At 42.9% G+C, this 18,871-nt stretch overlaps 1 protein-coding gene and 2 non-coding genes across 3 annotated transcripts; 1 reads left to right on the forward strand and 2 right to left on the reverse strand.

Annotated features, from left to right (window-relative positions):
- Positions 1 to 3,288: 3,288 nt before the first annotated feature.
- trnal-caa (transfer RNA leucine (anticodon CAA)) lies at positions 3,289 to 3,404 on the reverse strand. Its single transcript has 2 exons — positions 3,367 to 3,404; positions 3,289 to 3,334 (listed from the first exon to the last, which is right to left on the reverse strand). It is a non-coding gene; the product is annotated as a tRNA-Leu (tRNA).
- Positions 3,405 to 10,657: 7,253 nt separating this feature from the next.
- On the reverse strand, positions 10,658 to 10,771 carry trnal-caa (transfer RNA leucine (anticodon CAA)). The gene is made up of 2 exons: positions 10,734 to 10,771; positions 10,658 to 10,703 (listed from the first exon to the last, which is right to left on the reverse strand). It is a non-coding gene; the product is annotated as a tRNA-Leu (tRNA).
- Positions 10,772 to 11,365: 594 nt separating this feature from the next.
- On the forward strand, positions 11,366 to 15,810 carry cox7b (cytochrome c oxidase subunit 7B). The gene is made up of 3 exons (XM_067997151.1): positions 11,366 to 11,461; positions 12,770 to 12,894; positions 15,589 to 15,810. The coding sequence occupies exons 1-3, from the start codon at positions 11,425 to 11,427 to the stop codon at positions 15,664 to 15,666; spliced, it is 240 nt and encodes a 79-aa protein (XP_067853252.1). The 5' UTR covers positions 11,366 to 11,424; the 3' UTR covers positions 15,667 to 15,810.
- The last annotated feature ends 3,061 nt before the right edge of the window (positions 15,811 to 18,871 follow it).

Below are 18,871 nucleotides of genomic sequence, written 5' to 3' on the forward strand. Positions count from 1 at the left end.
CTTGTCTCTGTGTATTTCCAACACATTCTGTTTTAATTTCAAATTGCCAGCATTTTTCATTTTACTTTTTATAGAGTCATAGGGCTCGATTTTCGCGTCGGGTTACCTGCGGATTTCCAGCGGGGGGGCCCCGAAAATCCCGATATCCGGTCACGTGACCGGTTCGCGCCGAAATCCCGCCCACTTCCGGGTACCGCGCTGACGTGCGGGGCTGCGCGCGCAAGCCCCGCTGGTGGGAATCCCGCAGGCAATTAAAGCCAGCGGGGTTCCACTTGAGAGTACTTACCTTGCTTGTTGAGGTCAGTTAATGAGCTGAATCAGCTGTCAAAAGAGGAAGTGTGGGATTTTGGGTTCAAGGCAGTGAGTTTCCCACACTGGGGGAAACGGTCTCTCTCCAACCAGGCGTGTTGCAGCCAGCAGCCTGTGGCAGGTGCCAAGGTGCACTCCACGGAGGAGAGCCCTCACCCACGCAGGAGGCCACCGCGTCACATAGGGCAACCCCTGCCCTCCACCACCCCCCGCCAAGCCAGAGGACAGACCGACACGAAACCGCAGCCCTAGTGCGAGGAACCACCCACCTACCCTGCACAACCCCTCAGACCAACACCTGCCAGATGGGTGGTGCGTGGACACCCTTGGAGGACGAACAGCATGACCAGCCCCAGCAGCCTCGCAGTCCACGCCGTCCACCGCAGAGACGTGGAGCCCCCCAACGCGGTGTTGTTGCACGCCCACCTGCACAGCAGGAGGGAGGGCTACCGCAGGGAGAGACGCATCGCAGAGGGCACTACCCTCGCTGCAGGGTCCACAGACCGAGGCGCAGCTCCCCGGACCTCTCCGAGCAGCAGTGCCCAGGGAGGCGCAGATTCGCTCGACATGTCGTCGTGGAGATCTGCAGGCTCTTTCATGCCGAGCTGCTCCTGGCTGGCCCCAGCACCAACTGCTTACCTGTCGCTGTCAAAGTCACCACTGCCCTCCACAACTTCTCCTCCGCATCCTTCCAGGGTGCAGCCGGCTACACCGCCGATGTCTCTCAGTCGTCTGCGCGGAAGAGCCCTGCAAATACACCTGCACCTACTCTGCAGTAACACAATGGGTGGCATCAGTGGTGGGTCCTCATAGTGATGCCCAGGAGCGGGCATTATTGGACACAACGGACAGGATTCGCGGAGACATGGCAGTGGTGGTGTCAATATAATGTGTGCTGTTTGTTGCTCTGAAATTCAATATAGGTAACACCCAGGACAAACCCTCAGACACCCTTGTGCACCCCCTTCATGCTCACGACACGTTTGCCTTACGCTGCCTACTGCACATATGTGATGCATGCCCTGTGGCTGCAGCACAGGTGGTGGCAGGTTGAGTGAGGCTGGCCGTGAGGGAGATGCACGAGAGGGTGAGTAAGGGATAGAGCAATGAGATTGTATGAGGATTGGGTTGCGTGTTAGTGGCAGGATGAGTACTGGCGAGGTGAGTAGGTGGAGGTAAGATGAGGATGGGGTTTGAGTGGGTATGAAGGGTGATGTGACAGAGTAGTGTTGGCGGTGCCGAAGGAGATGTGGGGTGGGGGCAGTGTTGTGGCGGACGGAGTGTAGGGGAAAGACTTCGTGTTCTCACTGTGGCTGACCGACTGCGGTCATTGCAGTGCCTCCTGCACTGTATGCAGGTGGGCGATATGTTGGTGGCGCAGGTGACCCCCTCTGCCACCTCGAGCCAGGCCTTCTTGGTGGCAGAGGCAGGCCGCTTCCTCCCGCCCGCCGGGGGGAAGATCTGTGTCCTCCCCCTCCTCCTCACCCCATCTGAGGATACCTGGGGTGAGGCATCATTAAACTGGGAGCAGCCTTCCCCCTGGGCTGCTCCATGCTGTAATTTGTTCCATTGGTTGCAGTATCTGTCAGTGGAGGACTGCCCCTTTAACTAGAGAGCCTCCAGCTGACAGATCGTACTGCGCATGCGCAGCCCGCCCGACGCGCAGACCAGCAGCGTGGACCCCGGAGGAGCAGGTAATTGATTCCTATTAGTGTGTTGCCTGCTACGATCGCGCGGGCAACCCACTAATTTCGCCGAGCGTGTTGACCACGCTCCCGGAGGACCACCCGCTGGGAACCCGCAGGCCTGCTAAATTCGAGCCCATAGAGTCATCGAATGATACAGCACAGAAGGAAGCCATTCGGCCCATCATGCCTGTGCTGGCTCTTTGAAAGAGCTATCCAATTAGTCCCACTCCCCTGCTCTTTCCCCATAGTCCTACAAATTTTCCCCTTTCAAGAATTTATCCAATTCCCTTTTGAAAGTTATGACTGAATCTGCTTCCACCGCCCTTTCAGGCAGTGCATTCCAGATCATAACAATTCTCTGCGTAATTTTTTTTTCCTCATGTCGCCTTTGGTTCTTTTGCCAATCATCTTAAATCTGTGTCCTCTGGTTACGGACCCTTCTGCCACAGGAAACAGTTTCTCTCTAAAGAGAACAATCCCAGCTTCTCCAGTCTCTCCACATAATTGAAGTCCCACATCCCTGGTACCATTCTCGTAAATCTCTTCCACACCCTGTCTAAGGCCTTGACATCCTTCCTAAAATGTGGTGCCCACAATACTCCAGTTGGGGCCTAACTAGTGTTTTATGAAGGTAAAACAGAACTTCCTTACCTTTGTACTTTATACCTCTATTTATAAAGCCAAGGATCCCGTGTGCCTTTTTAACAGCCTTCTCAACTTGTCCTGCCACCTTCAAAGATTTGAGTACGTACATCCCCAATCTCTCTGTTCCTGCACCCCCTTTAAAATTGTACCATTTAGTTTAAATTGCCTCTCCTCATTCTTCCTACCAAAATGAATCATGTCACACTTTTATGCATTAAATTTCAATGTTTACTACATTTCCAAGTTTTGTGGCAAATGCAAACTTTGAAATTATGCCCGTTATTCCCAAGTCCAGGTCATTAATATATACCAAAAAGAGCAGTGGTCCTAATAATGACCCCTGGGGGACTCCATTGTATACTTTCCTCCAGTCTGAAAAACAACAGTTCACCATCACTCTCTGCTTTCTGTCCCTTAGCCGATTTCATATCCATGCAGCCACTGCCCCTTTAATCCCACGGGCTTCAATTTTGCTAACAAGTTTATTATGTGGTACATTATCAGACGCCTTTTGAAAGTCCATCCATACAACATCAACTGCACTACCCTCATTGGTACTTCATCCAAGTACTCAATTAAGTTAGTCAAGCACAATTTGCCTTTAACAAATCTGTGCTAGCTTTCATTTATTAACCCAAAAGTTATATGTCAGAAGTGGGATTTGAACCCACGCCTCCAGTTGGAGACCAGAATACCCAGCATATTGTGGAAGGACTGATTAATCCTTGAGTCTGGCGCCTTAGACCACTCGGCCATCCTGACACCTGTTTTTTAATTTTGCATCTGATATTGAAAGCCTGCTGATCGGTACAATCCTAGACTTTAATGGTCATGAATTCTTGCTCCCTCCACAAAACAAACCGCATTTTTTTAATCCTCCACTAATATAAAGAAAGTGCTTACTGCTGTTCAAAGGAGGCCATCTGTGTGAGAAATGTCTGGCTTCTGTAAAAGTCTACTGACACCTGTTACTCTCTCTCAGTACTGCATGTATTATTATTATCCATGTTGTCTTGTTAAGAAGTCATCCAGGTCTGCACTAAATCAGTCTGTTTTAGACAGTATTTTCTCCTGTTACCATATAATAGTCTTACATAATAATCTTTCATTTAATTAATTATTTCTCATTTAGCTTTATAAAATACATTCTTCAAAGTGCATTTACTTTTTTAAATTCCTTTAAATATAATATAAAATTATATCACAGAAGGAAGCCATTTACCCCAATACACTGGTACCAATGCTCCCACTTCAACAGGAGCTATCTCCTCTGATCTGATTTCCCTGTCCTCTCCTCATATCTTGTATGTTCTTCCTTTTCAAATCCTTACTCAATTCCCTTTTAGTGATGTTTTGGTCTTTGCCACTTGAAATAAAGCAATCCATGCTAAATATCCCTCTGTGTGAAAAGTTTTCCTCGAACTTCTCCCTTTTTCTTCTACTAATAATCCCGACTTTATTTTCCCTTATTACCAATTTGCCAATCAGTGAGAAACAACCCTTCACTATTTACCCTCTCAAAACCTTTTATAATTTTGAAGCCTCTATCAAAATTCCCCTTAACCATCGCTGTTCCAATGAAAAAAGCCCCCTTTTTCAACCTTTAACTATAGCTACTCATCCTGATGTCATTCCAGTGAATCTTCACTGTACTCTTTCCATGGCTTGAACAATTTTTGTATTTCGTGATGCCCACACCTGCACACAATACTCCAACTGTAATGTATATATAGTATTCAACATCACTTTCTCGCTTCTGTTTTCAATGACCCTATGTATAAAATCCAGAATTTGACATTTTTACGCCTTTACTACCAGCATGCCCATCTTTAAAGATTCCGTTAAGAATTTTTTAAAAATTCATTCATGGGATGTGGGCGCCACTGGCCAGCATTTATTGCCCATCCCTAATTGCCCTTGAGAAGGTGGTGGTGAGCCGCCTTCTTGAACCGCTGCAGTCCGTGTGATGAAGGGTCTCCCATCGTATTAGAATCATAGAATCATAGAAGTTTATAACATGGAAACAGGCCCTTCGGCCCAACATGTCCATGTCGCCCAGTTTATACCACTAAGCTAGTCCCAATTGCCTGCACTTGGCCCATATCCCTCTATACCCATCTTACCCATGTAACTGTCCAAATGCTTTTTAAAAGACAAAATTGTACCCGCCTCTACTACTGCCTCTGGCAGCTCGTTCCAGACACTCACCACCCTTTGAGTGAAAAAATTGCCCCTCTGGACCCTTTTGTATCTCTCCCCTCTCACCTTAAATCTATGCCCCCTCGTTATAGACTCCCCTACCTTTGGGAAAAGATTTTGACTATCGACCTTATCGATGCCCCTCATTATTTTATAGACTTCTATAAGATCACCCCTAAACCGCCTCCTCTCCAGGGAAAAAAGTCTCAGTCTATCCAACCTCTCCCTATAAGTCAAACCATCAAGTCCTGGTAGCATCCTAGTAAATCTTTTCTGCACTCTTTCTAGTTTAATAATATCATCTCTATAATAGGGTGACCAGAACTGTACATACTATTCCAAGTGTGGCCTTACTAATGTCTTGTACAACTTCAACAAGACATCCCAACTCCTGTATTCAATGTTCTGACCAATGAAACCAAGCATGCTGAATGCCTTCTTCACCACCCTATCCACCTGTGACTCCACTTTCAAGGAGCTATGAACCTGTACTCCTAGATCCCTTTGTTCTATAACTCTCCCCAACGCCCTACCATTAACGGAGTAGGTCCTGGCCCGATTCGATCTACCAAAATGCATCACCTCACATTTATCTAAATTAAACTCCATCTGCCATTCATCGGCCCACTGGCCCAATTTATCAAGATCCCGTTGCAATTCTAGATGACCTTCTTCACTGTCCACAATGCCACCAATCTTGGTGTCATCTGCAAACTTACTAAATTCCTCCTAAATTCTCATCCAAATCATTAATATAAATAACAAATAACAGCGGACCCAGCACCGATCCCTGAGGCACACCGCTGGTCACAGGCCTCCAGTTTGAAAAACAACCCTCTACAACCACCCTCTGTCTTCTGTCGTCAATCCAATTTTGTATCCAATTGGCTACCTCACCTTGGATCCCGTGAGATCTAACCTTATGTATTGTTAGGTAGGGAGTGCCAGGATTTTGACCCAGCAACGATGGAGGAATGGCGATATATTTCCAAGTCGGGATGGTGTGTGACTTAGAGGGGGCGTGCAGGTGGTGGTGTTCCTATGCGCCTGCTGCCCTTGTCCTTCTAGGTAGTAGAGTTCGCAGGTTTGGGAGGTGCTGTCGAAGAAGATTTGGCAGTTGCTGCAGTGCATCTTGTAGATGGTACACTCTGCAGCCACGGTGAGCCAGTGGTGGAGGGAGTGAATGTTTAAGGTGGTGGATGAGGTGCCAATCAAATAGGCTGCTTTGTCCTGGATGGTGTCGAGCTCCTTGAGTGTTGTTGGAGCTCACTCATGCAGGCAAGTGGAGAGTATTCCATCACACTCCTGATTTGTGCACTGCAGATGAAGGAAAGGCTTTGGGGAGTGAGGAGGTGAGTCATTTGTTGCAGAAAACCCAGCCTCTGACCTGCTCTTGTAGCCTCAGTATTTATGTGGCTGGTCCAGTTAAGTTTCTGGTCAATGGTGACCCCCAGGATGTTGACGGTGGGGGATTCGACGATGGTAATGCCGTTGAATGTCAAGTGGAGGTGAATAGACTGTCTCTTTTTGGAGGTGGTCATTGCCTGGCACTTGTCTGGTGCGAATGTTACTTGGAACTTGTCAGCCCAAGTCTGGATGTTGTCCAGGTCTTGCTGCATGCGGGCACAGACTGCTTCATTATCTGAGGGGTTGCAGATGGAACTGAACATTGTGCAGTCATCAGTGAACATCCCCACTTCTGACCTTATGATGGAGGAAAGTTCATTGATGAAGCAGCTGAAGATGGTTGGGCTTAGGACACTGCCCTGAGGAACTGCTGCAGCAATGTTCTGGGGCTGAGATGATTGGCTTCCAACAACCACTACCATCTTTCTTTGTGCTAGGTATGACTCCAGCCACCGGAGAGTTTTCCCCCTGATTTCCATAGACTTCAATTTTACTAGGGCTCCTTGGTGCCACACTCGGTCAAATGCTGCCTTGATGTCAAGGAGAGTCACTCTCACCTCACCTCTGGAATTCAGCTCTTTTGTCATGTTTGGACCAAGACTGTAATGGGGTCTGGAGCCGAGTGGTCCTGGCGGAACCCAAACTGAGCATCGGTGAGCAGGTTATTGGTGAGTAAGTGCTGCTTTATAGCACTATCAACGACACCTTCCATCATTTTGCTGATGATTGAGAGTAGACTGATGGGGCGGTAATTGGCTGGATTGGATTTGTCCTGCTTTTTGTGGACAGGACATACCTGGGCAATTTTCCACTTGTCGGGTAGATGCCAGTGTTGTAGCTGTACTGGAACAGCTTAGCTAGAGACGCAACTAGTTCTGGAGCAGAAGTCTTCAGTACTGCAGCCAGGTTGTTGTCGGGGTCCATAGCCTTTGTTGTATCCATTGCACTCAGCCATTTCTTGATATCACATGGAGTGAATTGAATTGGTTGAAGACTGGCTTCTGTGATGGATGGGGATCTCAGGGGGAGGCCGAGATGGATCATCTACTTGGCACTTCAGGCTGAAGATGGTTGCAAACGCTTCGGTCTTGTCTTTATCATTTAGGGTATACTTCCTTGCACTGCTGTTTTACCTCAAAAATCTATTACTTTACTTTTTTCTGCATAGAATTTAATCTGCTACCCATCTGCCGACTTTGCTAATTCGTTTACGTTCTGCTGCAGTTTCTTTCATTCTTCCTCACAGTTTGTCATCCCCCTAATTTGGCATCATCAGCAAACTCAGTATCATTTCCACTGTGTCTATATCCAAATTATTTATGTAAATGCAAACCAAAAGAGATCCCGGGATTGACCCTTTGAGCACACTGTGACACAATCCTACTGACCAGAAAAATATCCATTTATCCTCACTCTTAGCTTTCTGCTCCTAACTATTTCTATATCCACATGGTTATCTTTTTCTTACGTAATTAGAGGTTGAAATTATGTAATTAAATAGCAGCAGTTACTTTTTTGTTACTGTTTTAGGTTTGGAAAGTGTGATAACTTACTAAACACATTTTTGAATTCTTTTATTACTTTTTAAAAAAGAAAATACTCTTGGATTTTCACGGGTAATCAAACAAATTTCCAGAATTTTCTTTTTTTTGGTCAGATTTTTCCATAACTGTATCTGGGATACAATTCCATGGGTGCTGCCTGCCTCCTGGTATCTTGTCAAGTGGTGATTGCTCATGTGTAAGCCTTGACAGTAAGTATTGGCAGGATATTTCGTCCAATATCCACAAAATACTCATTCTAGCAGAGGCTACTGGTTTTTCCTCTCCCAACCCTGGAACTTTGGGACTAATTGTAGTGCCTTCCCTGCTACCTCAACTGAGATCAGCTAACTCAGCACAGACCAGGGATCAAACCTGGAGGACCTTCCTAGTATGTTGAATATTGCACAGTGCATTTACCAATTGATCCAATAATTAATTGCAAGTGGAGCATCATTCCGACTACTTGGCAGAGATGATATTTTGATTCTGGGCAGGCTGAGCAAACCAAAGTTCTGTGTTACTGACTCTCTGCAGCCAAATGTTAATTTTCAGGAAGTCTGTGGTAGAATGACAGATGCTATCCTATCTCCACTGCAGCTGAATTTGTGACTTAATGAGGAGAAATGGATTTGGGAATTGATTCGAACTCAACAAGTTTAGAAAATTTCTAAAAAGAACAGACCTGTAATAATTTTGCATCTCAAACTCATTAGAAAGCGATCATCTTTGGGCCCTTTTAGGAAGTGACACCATATGTTTGGTAGTGATTACCATCTTTTTCAGCTCAGAAACATGGTGACCAGCAATTATATATAAGATTCACCAGGATGTTACCAGGGCTGGAGCGCTTCAGCTATGAAGAGAGACTGGGAAGATTGGGTTTGTTTTCCTTGGAGCAGAGGAGGCTGAGGGGGGACATGATTGAGGTGTACAAAATTATGAGGGGCACAGATAGGATGGATACTAAGGAGCTTTTTCCCTTTGTTGAGGGTTCTATAACAAGGGGACATAGATTCAAGGTAAAAGGCGGGAGATTTAGAGGGGATTTGAGAAAGAACTTTTTCACCCAGAGGGTGGTTGGAGTCTGGAACTCACTGCCTGAAAGGGTTGTGGAGGTAGGAACCCTCACAACATTCAAGAAGCATTTGGATGAGCACTTGAAATGCCATAGCATACAAGGCTACGGACCAAATGCTGGAATATGGGATTAGAGTAGACAGGGCTTGATGGCCGGCGCGGACACGATGGGCCGAAGGGCCTCTATCCGTGCTGTATAACTCTATGACTCTATGACCTGTATAAAATATACCGTGCATGTTTTGGACCAGAATTTAGGGTTGAAATTGGGGTTGGGGTTATTTTGGTAGATAGAATTTAGCTCATTCTAGGGAACATACTTTCCTGCTTCTGGTCCAGTCCTCCTCTCCTGTCTATTCTGTAGTGTCTAATGTCCTGGTCTCCTGCTCCTTTTTCTCAGCTTTTGGGCTCACTTTCCCTGTCTGCGTACAGCAGCAAAAGCATGTAGAACTGTCAGTGCTAATTACAATAAAATCTCCTGTTCACTGAGGTGTCAGGGTGACTGATGAGGTGTCTTATGCATAATTCTTTGATTTTTTTTTAGTTTTATTGGCTGGAAAGTGGAGGGATAACCTTATATAAAATGTTGTTAAATATGTCCCCAAATGAAACTACCTGGATAACTCACGAGCAACAAAGTCATGATTATATAGTTACATAGAGTTGACAACATAGAAAAAGGCCATTTGGCCCAACTGGTCTATGCTGGTGTTTACACTCCACACGAGCTTCCTCCAACCCCTCTTCAACTAACCCTTACAGCATAAACTTCTATTCCTTTCTCCCTCATATGATTATCTAGCTTCCCCTTAAATGCTGTTCACCTCAATTACTCCTTGTAGTAGTGAGTTCCACATTCTTACTACTCTTTGGGTAAAGAAGTTTCTCCTGAATTGAGTATTGGATTTATTGGTGACTATCTTATATTTATGACCCTTAGTTTTGGACTCCCCCGCTATTTGAAACATTTTCTCTATGTCTATCCTATCAAACCCTTTCATAGTCTTAAAGACCTCTATTAGGTCATGCCTCAGCCTTCTCCCCCAGCCTGTTCAGCTTTTCCTGATAAGTTCTGGTATAATGTTTGTGAATCTTTTTTGCACCTTCTCCAATGCCTCTATATCCTTTTTATAATATGGAAATCAGAACTGTGCACATTAGTCCAAGTTTGGTCTAACTAAAGTTCTACACAAGTTTAACATTAATTTCTCTGCTTTTCAATTCTATCCTTCTAGAAATAAACCCCAGTGCATGGTTTGCTTTTTTATTATGACCTTATTAAGCTGCATCGCTACTTTTAGTGATTTGTGTATCTGTACCCGTAAATCCTTTTGCTCCTTTACCCAACTTAGACTTATTATCCAAGGAGTATGTGGCCTCCTTATTCTTTTTACCAAAATGCAGCACCTCACACTTATTTATATTGACAATTGTAAACAATTTTACAACACCAAGTTATAGTCCAACAATTTTTATTTGAAATCTACTTATTATTTGAAATCTACTAATTATTTATATTGAAATTCATTTGCCAATTACTTAGTAGATTTCAATTTTTATTTGAAATCTACTAATTATTTATATTGAAATTCATTTGCCAATTACTTGCCCATTCTGCCAGTTTATTAATGTCTTTTTATATTTTGTCACATTCTTGCTCAGTATTAACTGCTGACCATGAAGTATTCTATTTTTAATAAACATTAATATTCATACCGGATGTGTGATATTTAATATTTTTTAATGTAATTTAAGAATACTATGTCTCTAAATTAAAAAAAAGTTTTGTGTCAGAAGTGGGATTCGAACCCACGCCTCCAGTTGGAGACCAGAATACCCGTCTTACTGCGGAAGGACTTTACTCCTTGAGTCTGGCGCCTTAGACCACTCGGCCATCCTGACACCCATGATTTGGATATCACTGGTAGACTTAATAACCGAAACAGGAAGTTTGCGTAAATGAATATTTTCTGTTTTGTTCGTGTTTAGTGACTTTTAACTGGAATTATTCTTTCCAGCCGATCGCAGCCGCCATCCTCCGGTAAAAAGCTGCGAGGTTCCTGGTTTTATTTCAAAATAGAGCAAGAGCACCACCACATTAAATGTTCAGAAACGGGACCAACTCTCCACTCCAATGAATTACCAACATTTAATATTAATCTTATTCACAGTAACACACTGTAATCTGAAAAAATAATATCGGCGAAAAGATTTATTAAAAATCGTTAGCAGTGCGACGTGTGCCGCTCAGCACTCTGGGAACTGCAGTTCATTTTATTCGTTTCCCTGAAACAAAACCCGCTGCGGACTACAACTCCGAGTGCGCATGAGCAGTCATTTAATTCCTGACCCTTTCTAATGACCTTTTGATACATGTTTTATTTTCTTTCGTTGTAGCATATAAATACATTTAAATAAAAACCGTAATGCAAAAAGGAATTAATATATTTTTTAATCTTATCATTAAAAGTCCCGCATTTGGCGCATGGGCAGTGTGGAAGGCCTTATTGGGCGCCATTTTGTTTTTCCTGAAGGGTAAACGGAGCGGCGTAGAGATGGTGCCTTTGACCAGGAGTCTGTTGAGTTTGTCGGGTAAATGGTAGTTTGATGGGATTTTGGGGGCTGTCTTGGCTTTAATTGTTGTATTTCGTGAGGGTTTTCTGTAAGTTGCCAGAAGGTCGTTTCAAACCAGAGTCGCGAACAGCGGAGAAGTGAAATGCGAGGAGAGAGAGGCCGGAAATGTAGCCCTAATTGAAGCAACCTAAAAAGGGAGGAAATAATTCAGCGTTACAAAAGTTGATTTGTATATATGAGTCATTATTGGTGTACAAGTTTGTGGGCTAGAAGCTTCTCATTACAACATCTTGCTGTTGAATTCACTTTGCAGGACACAGCCATTCTTTCCAGCACTCTGTTCCAGCTGTGTGGTGGAATGCTTCCAGGTGTCATCCTAAATTTGCCCTTTGTAGCACTCTTGCAGTCACCCGAATATTGGTTTTGACTTTGTTTTAAAGATGGTTCTTTTGGATAGCTGAACCTGGGTCCCATTTCCTTGATATATTTGAAAGTATTGTTCTGGTTTGCTTCCTGTATCCTCTATATAGTTTCTCTGATGGCAAGGGGCCAGAGATGGCTGAGGGCCTTAGCTTATCAATTGGTTGTTGTATATCATCACATTAACAAAGGAGTAGCCTCCAAAGAAAAACCTAAGCTCCTACACTGTGGTTGCTGCAAGGGTGTGCTTCCTATGAAGTATGGGATGATGTGGAGATGCTGGTGATGGACTGGGGTGGACAAATGTAAGGAATCACAAGCTTTCAGAGGCTTTCTCCTTCGTCAGGTGAGTGTGACGAAGGAGAAAGCCTCCGAAAGCTTGTGATTTTCAAATAAAACTGTTGGACTATAACCTGGTGTTGTAAGATTCCTTACATACGAAGTATGGGGTGGGAGGAGGGAGGCTTGTGTGGAGCATGGACCTGTTGGGCTAAATGTCCTGTTTCTGTGCTGTACATTATATGTAATGCTGTAATCAGTGTCACTTTTATCAGTGCTAAATTTGAGTAGATACTTGAATGAAGTTGGAGATTATAATATTTATAAGTTGTGTGAAGCTTAGGTTGGCCAAAAACAGATTCTTCTGTTGTGGGGAGATGTCTGACTTTTAGGTGCCTCTTATAGTAGCTGTAATTCAGCAGATTGGGGGATTGACCCTGAATCCCACCACTTATGTAATACACTAACCTGCTGTGCTGCCTAAGGATTTGATAGACCTCAAATTGTTAAGAATTCTCATTAGCTGCAGAGTTCATAGTGAGGTCTCTGGACAAACCTACAGTTGAAGTTATTGAGTTGTGGCTGAAAGAGATTTGTCTGGTTTTCATGGTTCTATTTAAATTTTAGGCCGGAGCATTCGGCAAATTGTAGCAAGACAAGCTCACCACAAAACTGCTCCTGACTTTCATGACAAATATGGAAATGCTATCCTTTTGGGAGGAATAGTATTCTGTACTTCGATCTGGAGTTATGTAAGTATCTTTAAACATAGTACCAACCTTTTATTTGCTGCTGTTCTGCATTTATAAAATCAAATAACTTTGCCAGACACCACCTGAGTCAAGAGTGGACTCCTGGACCTCTGTCACACCTGTGAGATGTGAGCTGGTGACTTGCTTTAATCTGCTTGGTAGGACTTTACAGCAATTCATTAACATGGGGATCAGATCTGTATCCCTTGCTGCTGTGATATCAGGTGCTGAAGCAACAGTAAAGATGTTTATTCAATCTGGAATGAGGGCTTTGTAATATTTGATGGTGTGGCTTATTCATCTCTAACTTGTTATTTCAAAACATTTTTATAATGCTTTTTAATTTTTATAAAATTTTGACCAAACCTAACTATCAGGTACTGATTATTTTTCTAAAACAGGGGAACACTTCAAGGTGTCTGCATGTTCTGTTGTCACATCTATTGAAGATGTTGCATATCTTCAATCTTGTTCTTTGCCTTCCTTACCAAAACTGATATGGAGAAGTCCTACCTACAGACTAGATTAAGTTGCAGAAGTCTGGTCTGTAAAATCTGACCATTTGTAAAGATATTCTGATTTGATAAGCAGGATTGACTCTGAACCAAAAATGTATTTGTCCAGTTTTGGAGTTTAATTGTTCAGCTGCTCCGTGCTTTCAGATTAACCTGTTGGCAGGATTTACTATAGGGACAGGAGGAGGCCATTCAGTCCCTCGAGCCTGTTCTGCCATTCAAATAGATTAAGGTTGATCTGTATCTTAACTTTATCTACCTGCCTTAATTCCATAATCCTTAGTACCCTTGCCGAACAAAAATCTATCACTCAGTTTTGACATTTTCAGTTGACCCCCAGCCTCAGCAGCTTTTTGGGGGAAGAAATTTCCAGATTTCCACTGCCCTTTGTGCAAAGTGCTAACTGACATCGCCCCAGAACAGTCTAGCTCTAATTTTAAGATTGTGGATGACCCCACCAGAGGACATCGTTTATCAATCCTATCAAATCTGTTAATCATCTGAAAACACCTCACTTAGATCACCTCTTAATCTTCTATAGTCAAGGGAATAGAAGCCTCGTCTATGCAATCTGTTCTCATAATTTAACCCTTTTTTAGCGCTGGTATCATTCTGGTGAATCTGCCCTGTACCTTCTCTAAGGCCAATATATCCATCTTGAGATGCAGTGCCCAGAATGGAACGCAGTAGTCTAAATGGGGTCTAACCAGAGCTTTGCATAACTAACATTACTTCCGCCCTTTTGTATTCCAGCCCCCTTGAGATAAAGGCCAACATTCTGTTGGCTTTTTAAATTTATTTTTATAAGGACCATATTTAACCTAATGTTAACTTCAGCCAACAAATAAAGTAGGTCAAACTCCTGCTTCAGATTTGCATTGAGCTGTTTGCAGGTTTGTGACTCCCAGACATGCTGCTACAGTTTGTGACCTACAAGAAAGAAAGTTCAATTTAACTGGTTGAGGAGTGGAGCAAGTTTGTGTTTGAGATTGTTACTATAATATGACTGGTTCACAGCTCTTGTGTATGTGGAGATATGCTGTTAAGGTTGTTACTGAAGAATGAAACCAGTTAAGTGGTATTTTCTAAAATTTTAATGTTAAGTTAATCTTAACATCACATCACGTGCAGCAATTTCCCAACATTAAATGAATTTCTTTTCCAATCTTCTGAAGGTGGTGTCTCATACTGTACTGTGGTACTATGTCCAACTGGTCATTCATGTGAACCTAGACAATATCTGCAGGCTATTTGATCAGGCTGGTGGTACTAACAACACACCTGGTATTGCAGCCAAGACCATTCTAATCATGTCTTTCCTGACTCCTCAACATGTACTTTCCAGCAGGAGTCACTGCATATTGAACAGCGGGTACCCCGAGTGATTTGCCCCTTCTCCCTCCAGTGCCCACACTGAATCAAACCTATGCCTTGAGATTGGTTATCAATGCGGAACCTGCCTTGTCAATATAGGATTTATCCACTCAGCTGTCAAGGGCTCTGAAAGATTTTGTTGAAGGAAGGCTTATTAAAATCAAATATATAAGGATGCCTCCTAGTGACAGAGGTCACTGGATATTAAGGAGCAAGAACTAAGTTTAATTTTTTAATTCTGTGTGCGCAAATTATTTCTTGTTACCCAGCATGTTGCGGTAATTGTACTTTTTTTAGATGCTTTTTTGTTTGGAGAACTCCAAAGATGACTGCTGGACTTCATCTAAAGCTGAGCCAAGCATGTCTGAAAATGGTACCTTTTATATTATATAACATGAAATGAAAAGTAGTGCCAGGTGTGAGGTCCATGCAATATTATAATTCATTTAGTACTGTAGTTGGAGTGAAGGACTCTGCATCAAGTACTTGCATTATCTAATCACTTTTAGGGTGCTGTCTTAATTTTAAAATAAACACAATTGTGTCTTTTGGCCACAATTATGCCAACGTGCAGAACAGTTATTTATTTAAGAAAATGACGCAGGTGAATTTTTCAATTTTACCAATGGACCCGACTGATATTTGAAGACTTGGAAATCCAGTTTTCCTAGCTGGAGCACTGATAAAATTCTGTTTTTCAAAGAAAACATTGAATAGGGAATTCTTGGTCTGAGTTATCAGGCTATATGATGTATTTTTTTTGTTTATACCTTGTTTCTTAATATTAATTTCTGTTTGCATGTAGGTTTGTACACAGACTGGGCTCACCTGGAACTTTTCACCTGTTGGCAAGATCACCCCTCAAGAATGGAGGGAAGACTAGATTAATGGACCAAACGTTTGCAAGAAATTCTTGAGTACAGATGGGCTGAATTGCAAATTTGCCTCTAGCCTCATGGCTTCTGCTGCACTGATTACCTCTGTATATTTGGTTTCATAGCAAATCAATAAATTATAGAAACTTTAAGTTGTGTTCATTGGGGGAAAAAGTTTGAGTTTCTACTTTGGGCTCTTGCTATTCATGAAGGGGAGGTGAATGGTTGTGAGGGTTTGCTCATCAGTGGAAAGAGATAAATTGCTGTACATTGTACAAAAGTTTAACAACTCATATTTCAGTAGTGCTCTTCACTTACAGAAAGATGTCTCAAAATGCTTATATGGTTGGTGGAAAAGTGAATTGAAGTAAAAGGGAACACAGAAAAAGGTATGGTTAGGATGGGGAGGTCAAAGATCTATTTTAGCAGACTTTTTAAAGTGGGGAAGGGGGTGTTACGGTTGAGGAACTTGGACAAGGAGTTAAAGGCAGGGTGCAGTGGTTGCTAGAGCAGCCACTTGCACTAGAGCAGAGGAAGTGGGAAACGAGGAATAACTGTATTGCAGGGATATGGCTGGTAAAAGATTGCTGAGGGAGGCTGTGGAGGGATTTAAAAGCAATGATCGGGATCCTAAAGCCAATTAGCTGGAATACACTGAACCTGAGAATGTAGGCAGTTGCATTTTAAATGAATTGTAATTTGTTGAGGCCACCCAAGAGAACATTGGAGAATTTGACCTCAGAGTGATAATGGCAGCAGTGGGGGGAGAGTTAGGGGTGGAAATGGGGATACAGAAATATAAAAGATAGTCTTGGTAATGGAACGAATATGAGGAAAGAAGTTTTGAGCAGTATTCTACACTTGGGGATTTGGTCTTTGGCAATTGGGCAGGTTGGTGGCAGCAAGGACTGTGGGGGCAGGTTTTGCCCACATTTAAACTGAAGGAAATTTCAGCCTAGATGGTTAATTGCAGCAGCCTTGGGATCGATGGGGGAAGTAAACAAATAATGCAGACTGATGTTGGCATATTTGGAAGCGCTGCTTTTTCTTTTCCTGTGATTCTTGGTGACATTTCTGAGGGTTATCATGTAAAGAGTACATCAAGAATGGAGCCTTCGGCATGGGAGGTGAGGTAATGTCTGCAACAAGAATGAATGGAACCAGAAGCTAATGCTATAGAGGATGATAGAATGGTTGACTCAAAAGATCAAGGAGTGATTGAGTTATGGTCATCTGTACAGTTATCTCTGCCTTTTCCATCTCTTCTTGCTGCCTTTCTAAGCAAGCCCCACCCATCCCAACCTCTGCAATTATTTTCCCAGTCATTACTAATTTTGTCTAAAATGCTCAATACCTGTTCCATGGATTCCCCTCTGTACATAAATTTGCCCCATCTGCCTCCTGTAGGGAAATTTTGAGTAAATCCCAGGAAAGAATAGTTAAGACTCTTACTTTGATACTGGAATTCTTAAAAAGGCAGGAGCTTCTGTGGGTTGAAATACAGTAAGGCAGGTTAATAAAATAAATGGCAAAGGAAGCAATGAAAAGCCACTTTGTTTACAGCAACACTTATATAAACATCTAATGGATACTCAAAGTTTTTAGGTTCTGGAAAATCATTAATCTCATTGCAGTTTGGGTGCATCGTTGCCAGCAAATCTTTTGGTACTGCACAACTTAATACCAAAAGCCTAAGTGTTTTTGTAAGTTAAGAGAAAAAGCAAAACACATATTTTGAAACAGGTTTGTAAAGTAAGTTGCATTTTTGTAGGATTGTTTTAATCGGGTACAAGAATAGCCTTACCCTGGTTTGGTTCGGCTAAACTAAAGCTAAGGAACCAAAAGAATTCCATTCCGTCTAGAGCCAAGTCTGGTGATTAGTGTGACCAATTAATTTAATAAGTTATAGAATCATAGAAATTTACAGAACAGAAGGAGGCCATTCGGCCCACCGTGTCTGTGCCGGCTGAAGAAGAGCTTTCCAGCACTTGGTCTGTCGCCTTGTAGATTACAAATGCATATCCAAGTACTTTTTAAATGTGATGAGGGTTTCTGCCTCTACCACTCCTTCAGGTGGTTAGTTCCAAACTCCCACCACCATTGGTGAAAAAAAATTCTCAGCTCCCCTCATCTTTCTGCCAATTAATTCAAATCTATGCCCCCTGGTTATTGACCTCTCTGCGAAGGGAAATAGGTCCTCCCTGTCCACTCTATCTAGGCCCCTCATAATTTTATACACCTCAATTAAATCTCCCCTCAGCCTCCTCCGTTCCAAAGAAAATATCCCCAGCCTATCCAATCTTTCCTCATACCTAAAATTCTCCAGTCCTGGCAACATCCTTCTAAATCTCCTCTGTACCCTCTCTTGTGCAATTCCATCTTTCCTGTAATGTGACCCGAACTGTATGCAGTACTCAAGCTGTGGCCTAATTGGTGTTTTATACGGTTCTAGCATAATCTCCCTGCTTTAATGGCTAATAAAGGAAAGTATCCCGTATGCCTTCTTAACCACCTTATCTACCTGTCCTGCTACCTTCAGGGATCTATGGACATGCACTCTAAGTTACCTCTGTTCCTCTACACCTCTCAGTATCCTCCCATTTATTGTGCATTCCCTTGCCTTGTTTGCCCTCCCCAAATGCATTACCTCACACTTTTCTGGATTGAATTCCATTTGCTGCTTTTCTGCCCACCTGACCAGTCCATTGATATCTTCCTGCAGTCTACAGCTTTCCTGCTCACTATCAATCACATGGCCAATTTTTGTATCCTCTGCAAACTTCTTAATCATGCTTCCTACATTTAAGTCCAAATCATTAATGTATACCACAAAAAGCTAGGAACCCCACTGGAAACAACCTTCCAGTCACAAAAACACCCATCGACCATTATCCTGCCACTGAGCCAATTTTGGATCCTATGGGGTTTTACTTTCTTGACCAGTCTGCCATGTGGGACCTTGTCAAAAGCCTTGCTAAAATCCACGTAGACGGTATCAAACGCGCTACCCTCGTCAACCCTCCTTGTTTCCTCCTCAAAAGTTGAGGGAAAAAAGATGCCTGATAAAGTTAAGAATGAAAAGTCAATCATGAAGGACTTAATGAAAGCACAAAGTAAATGCTGCTCACATCAGAGACACAAAAATAGAGTTCTGTAGAAATACAATCAATTTGATTAGTGGTCCAACAGTAGAAAGTCTACAGTTGTTATTGT

Source organism: Heptranchias perlo, chromosome 15 (assembly GCF_035084215.1).
Source record: "Heptranchias perlo isolate sHepPer1 chromosome 15, sHepPer1.hap1, whole genome shotgun sequence".
In the NCBI taxonomy this organism is placed as follows: domain Eukaryota; kingdom Metazoa; phylum Chordata; class Chondrichthyes; order Hexanchiformes; family Hexanchidae; genus Heptranchias; species Heptranchias perlo.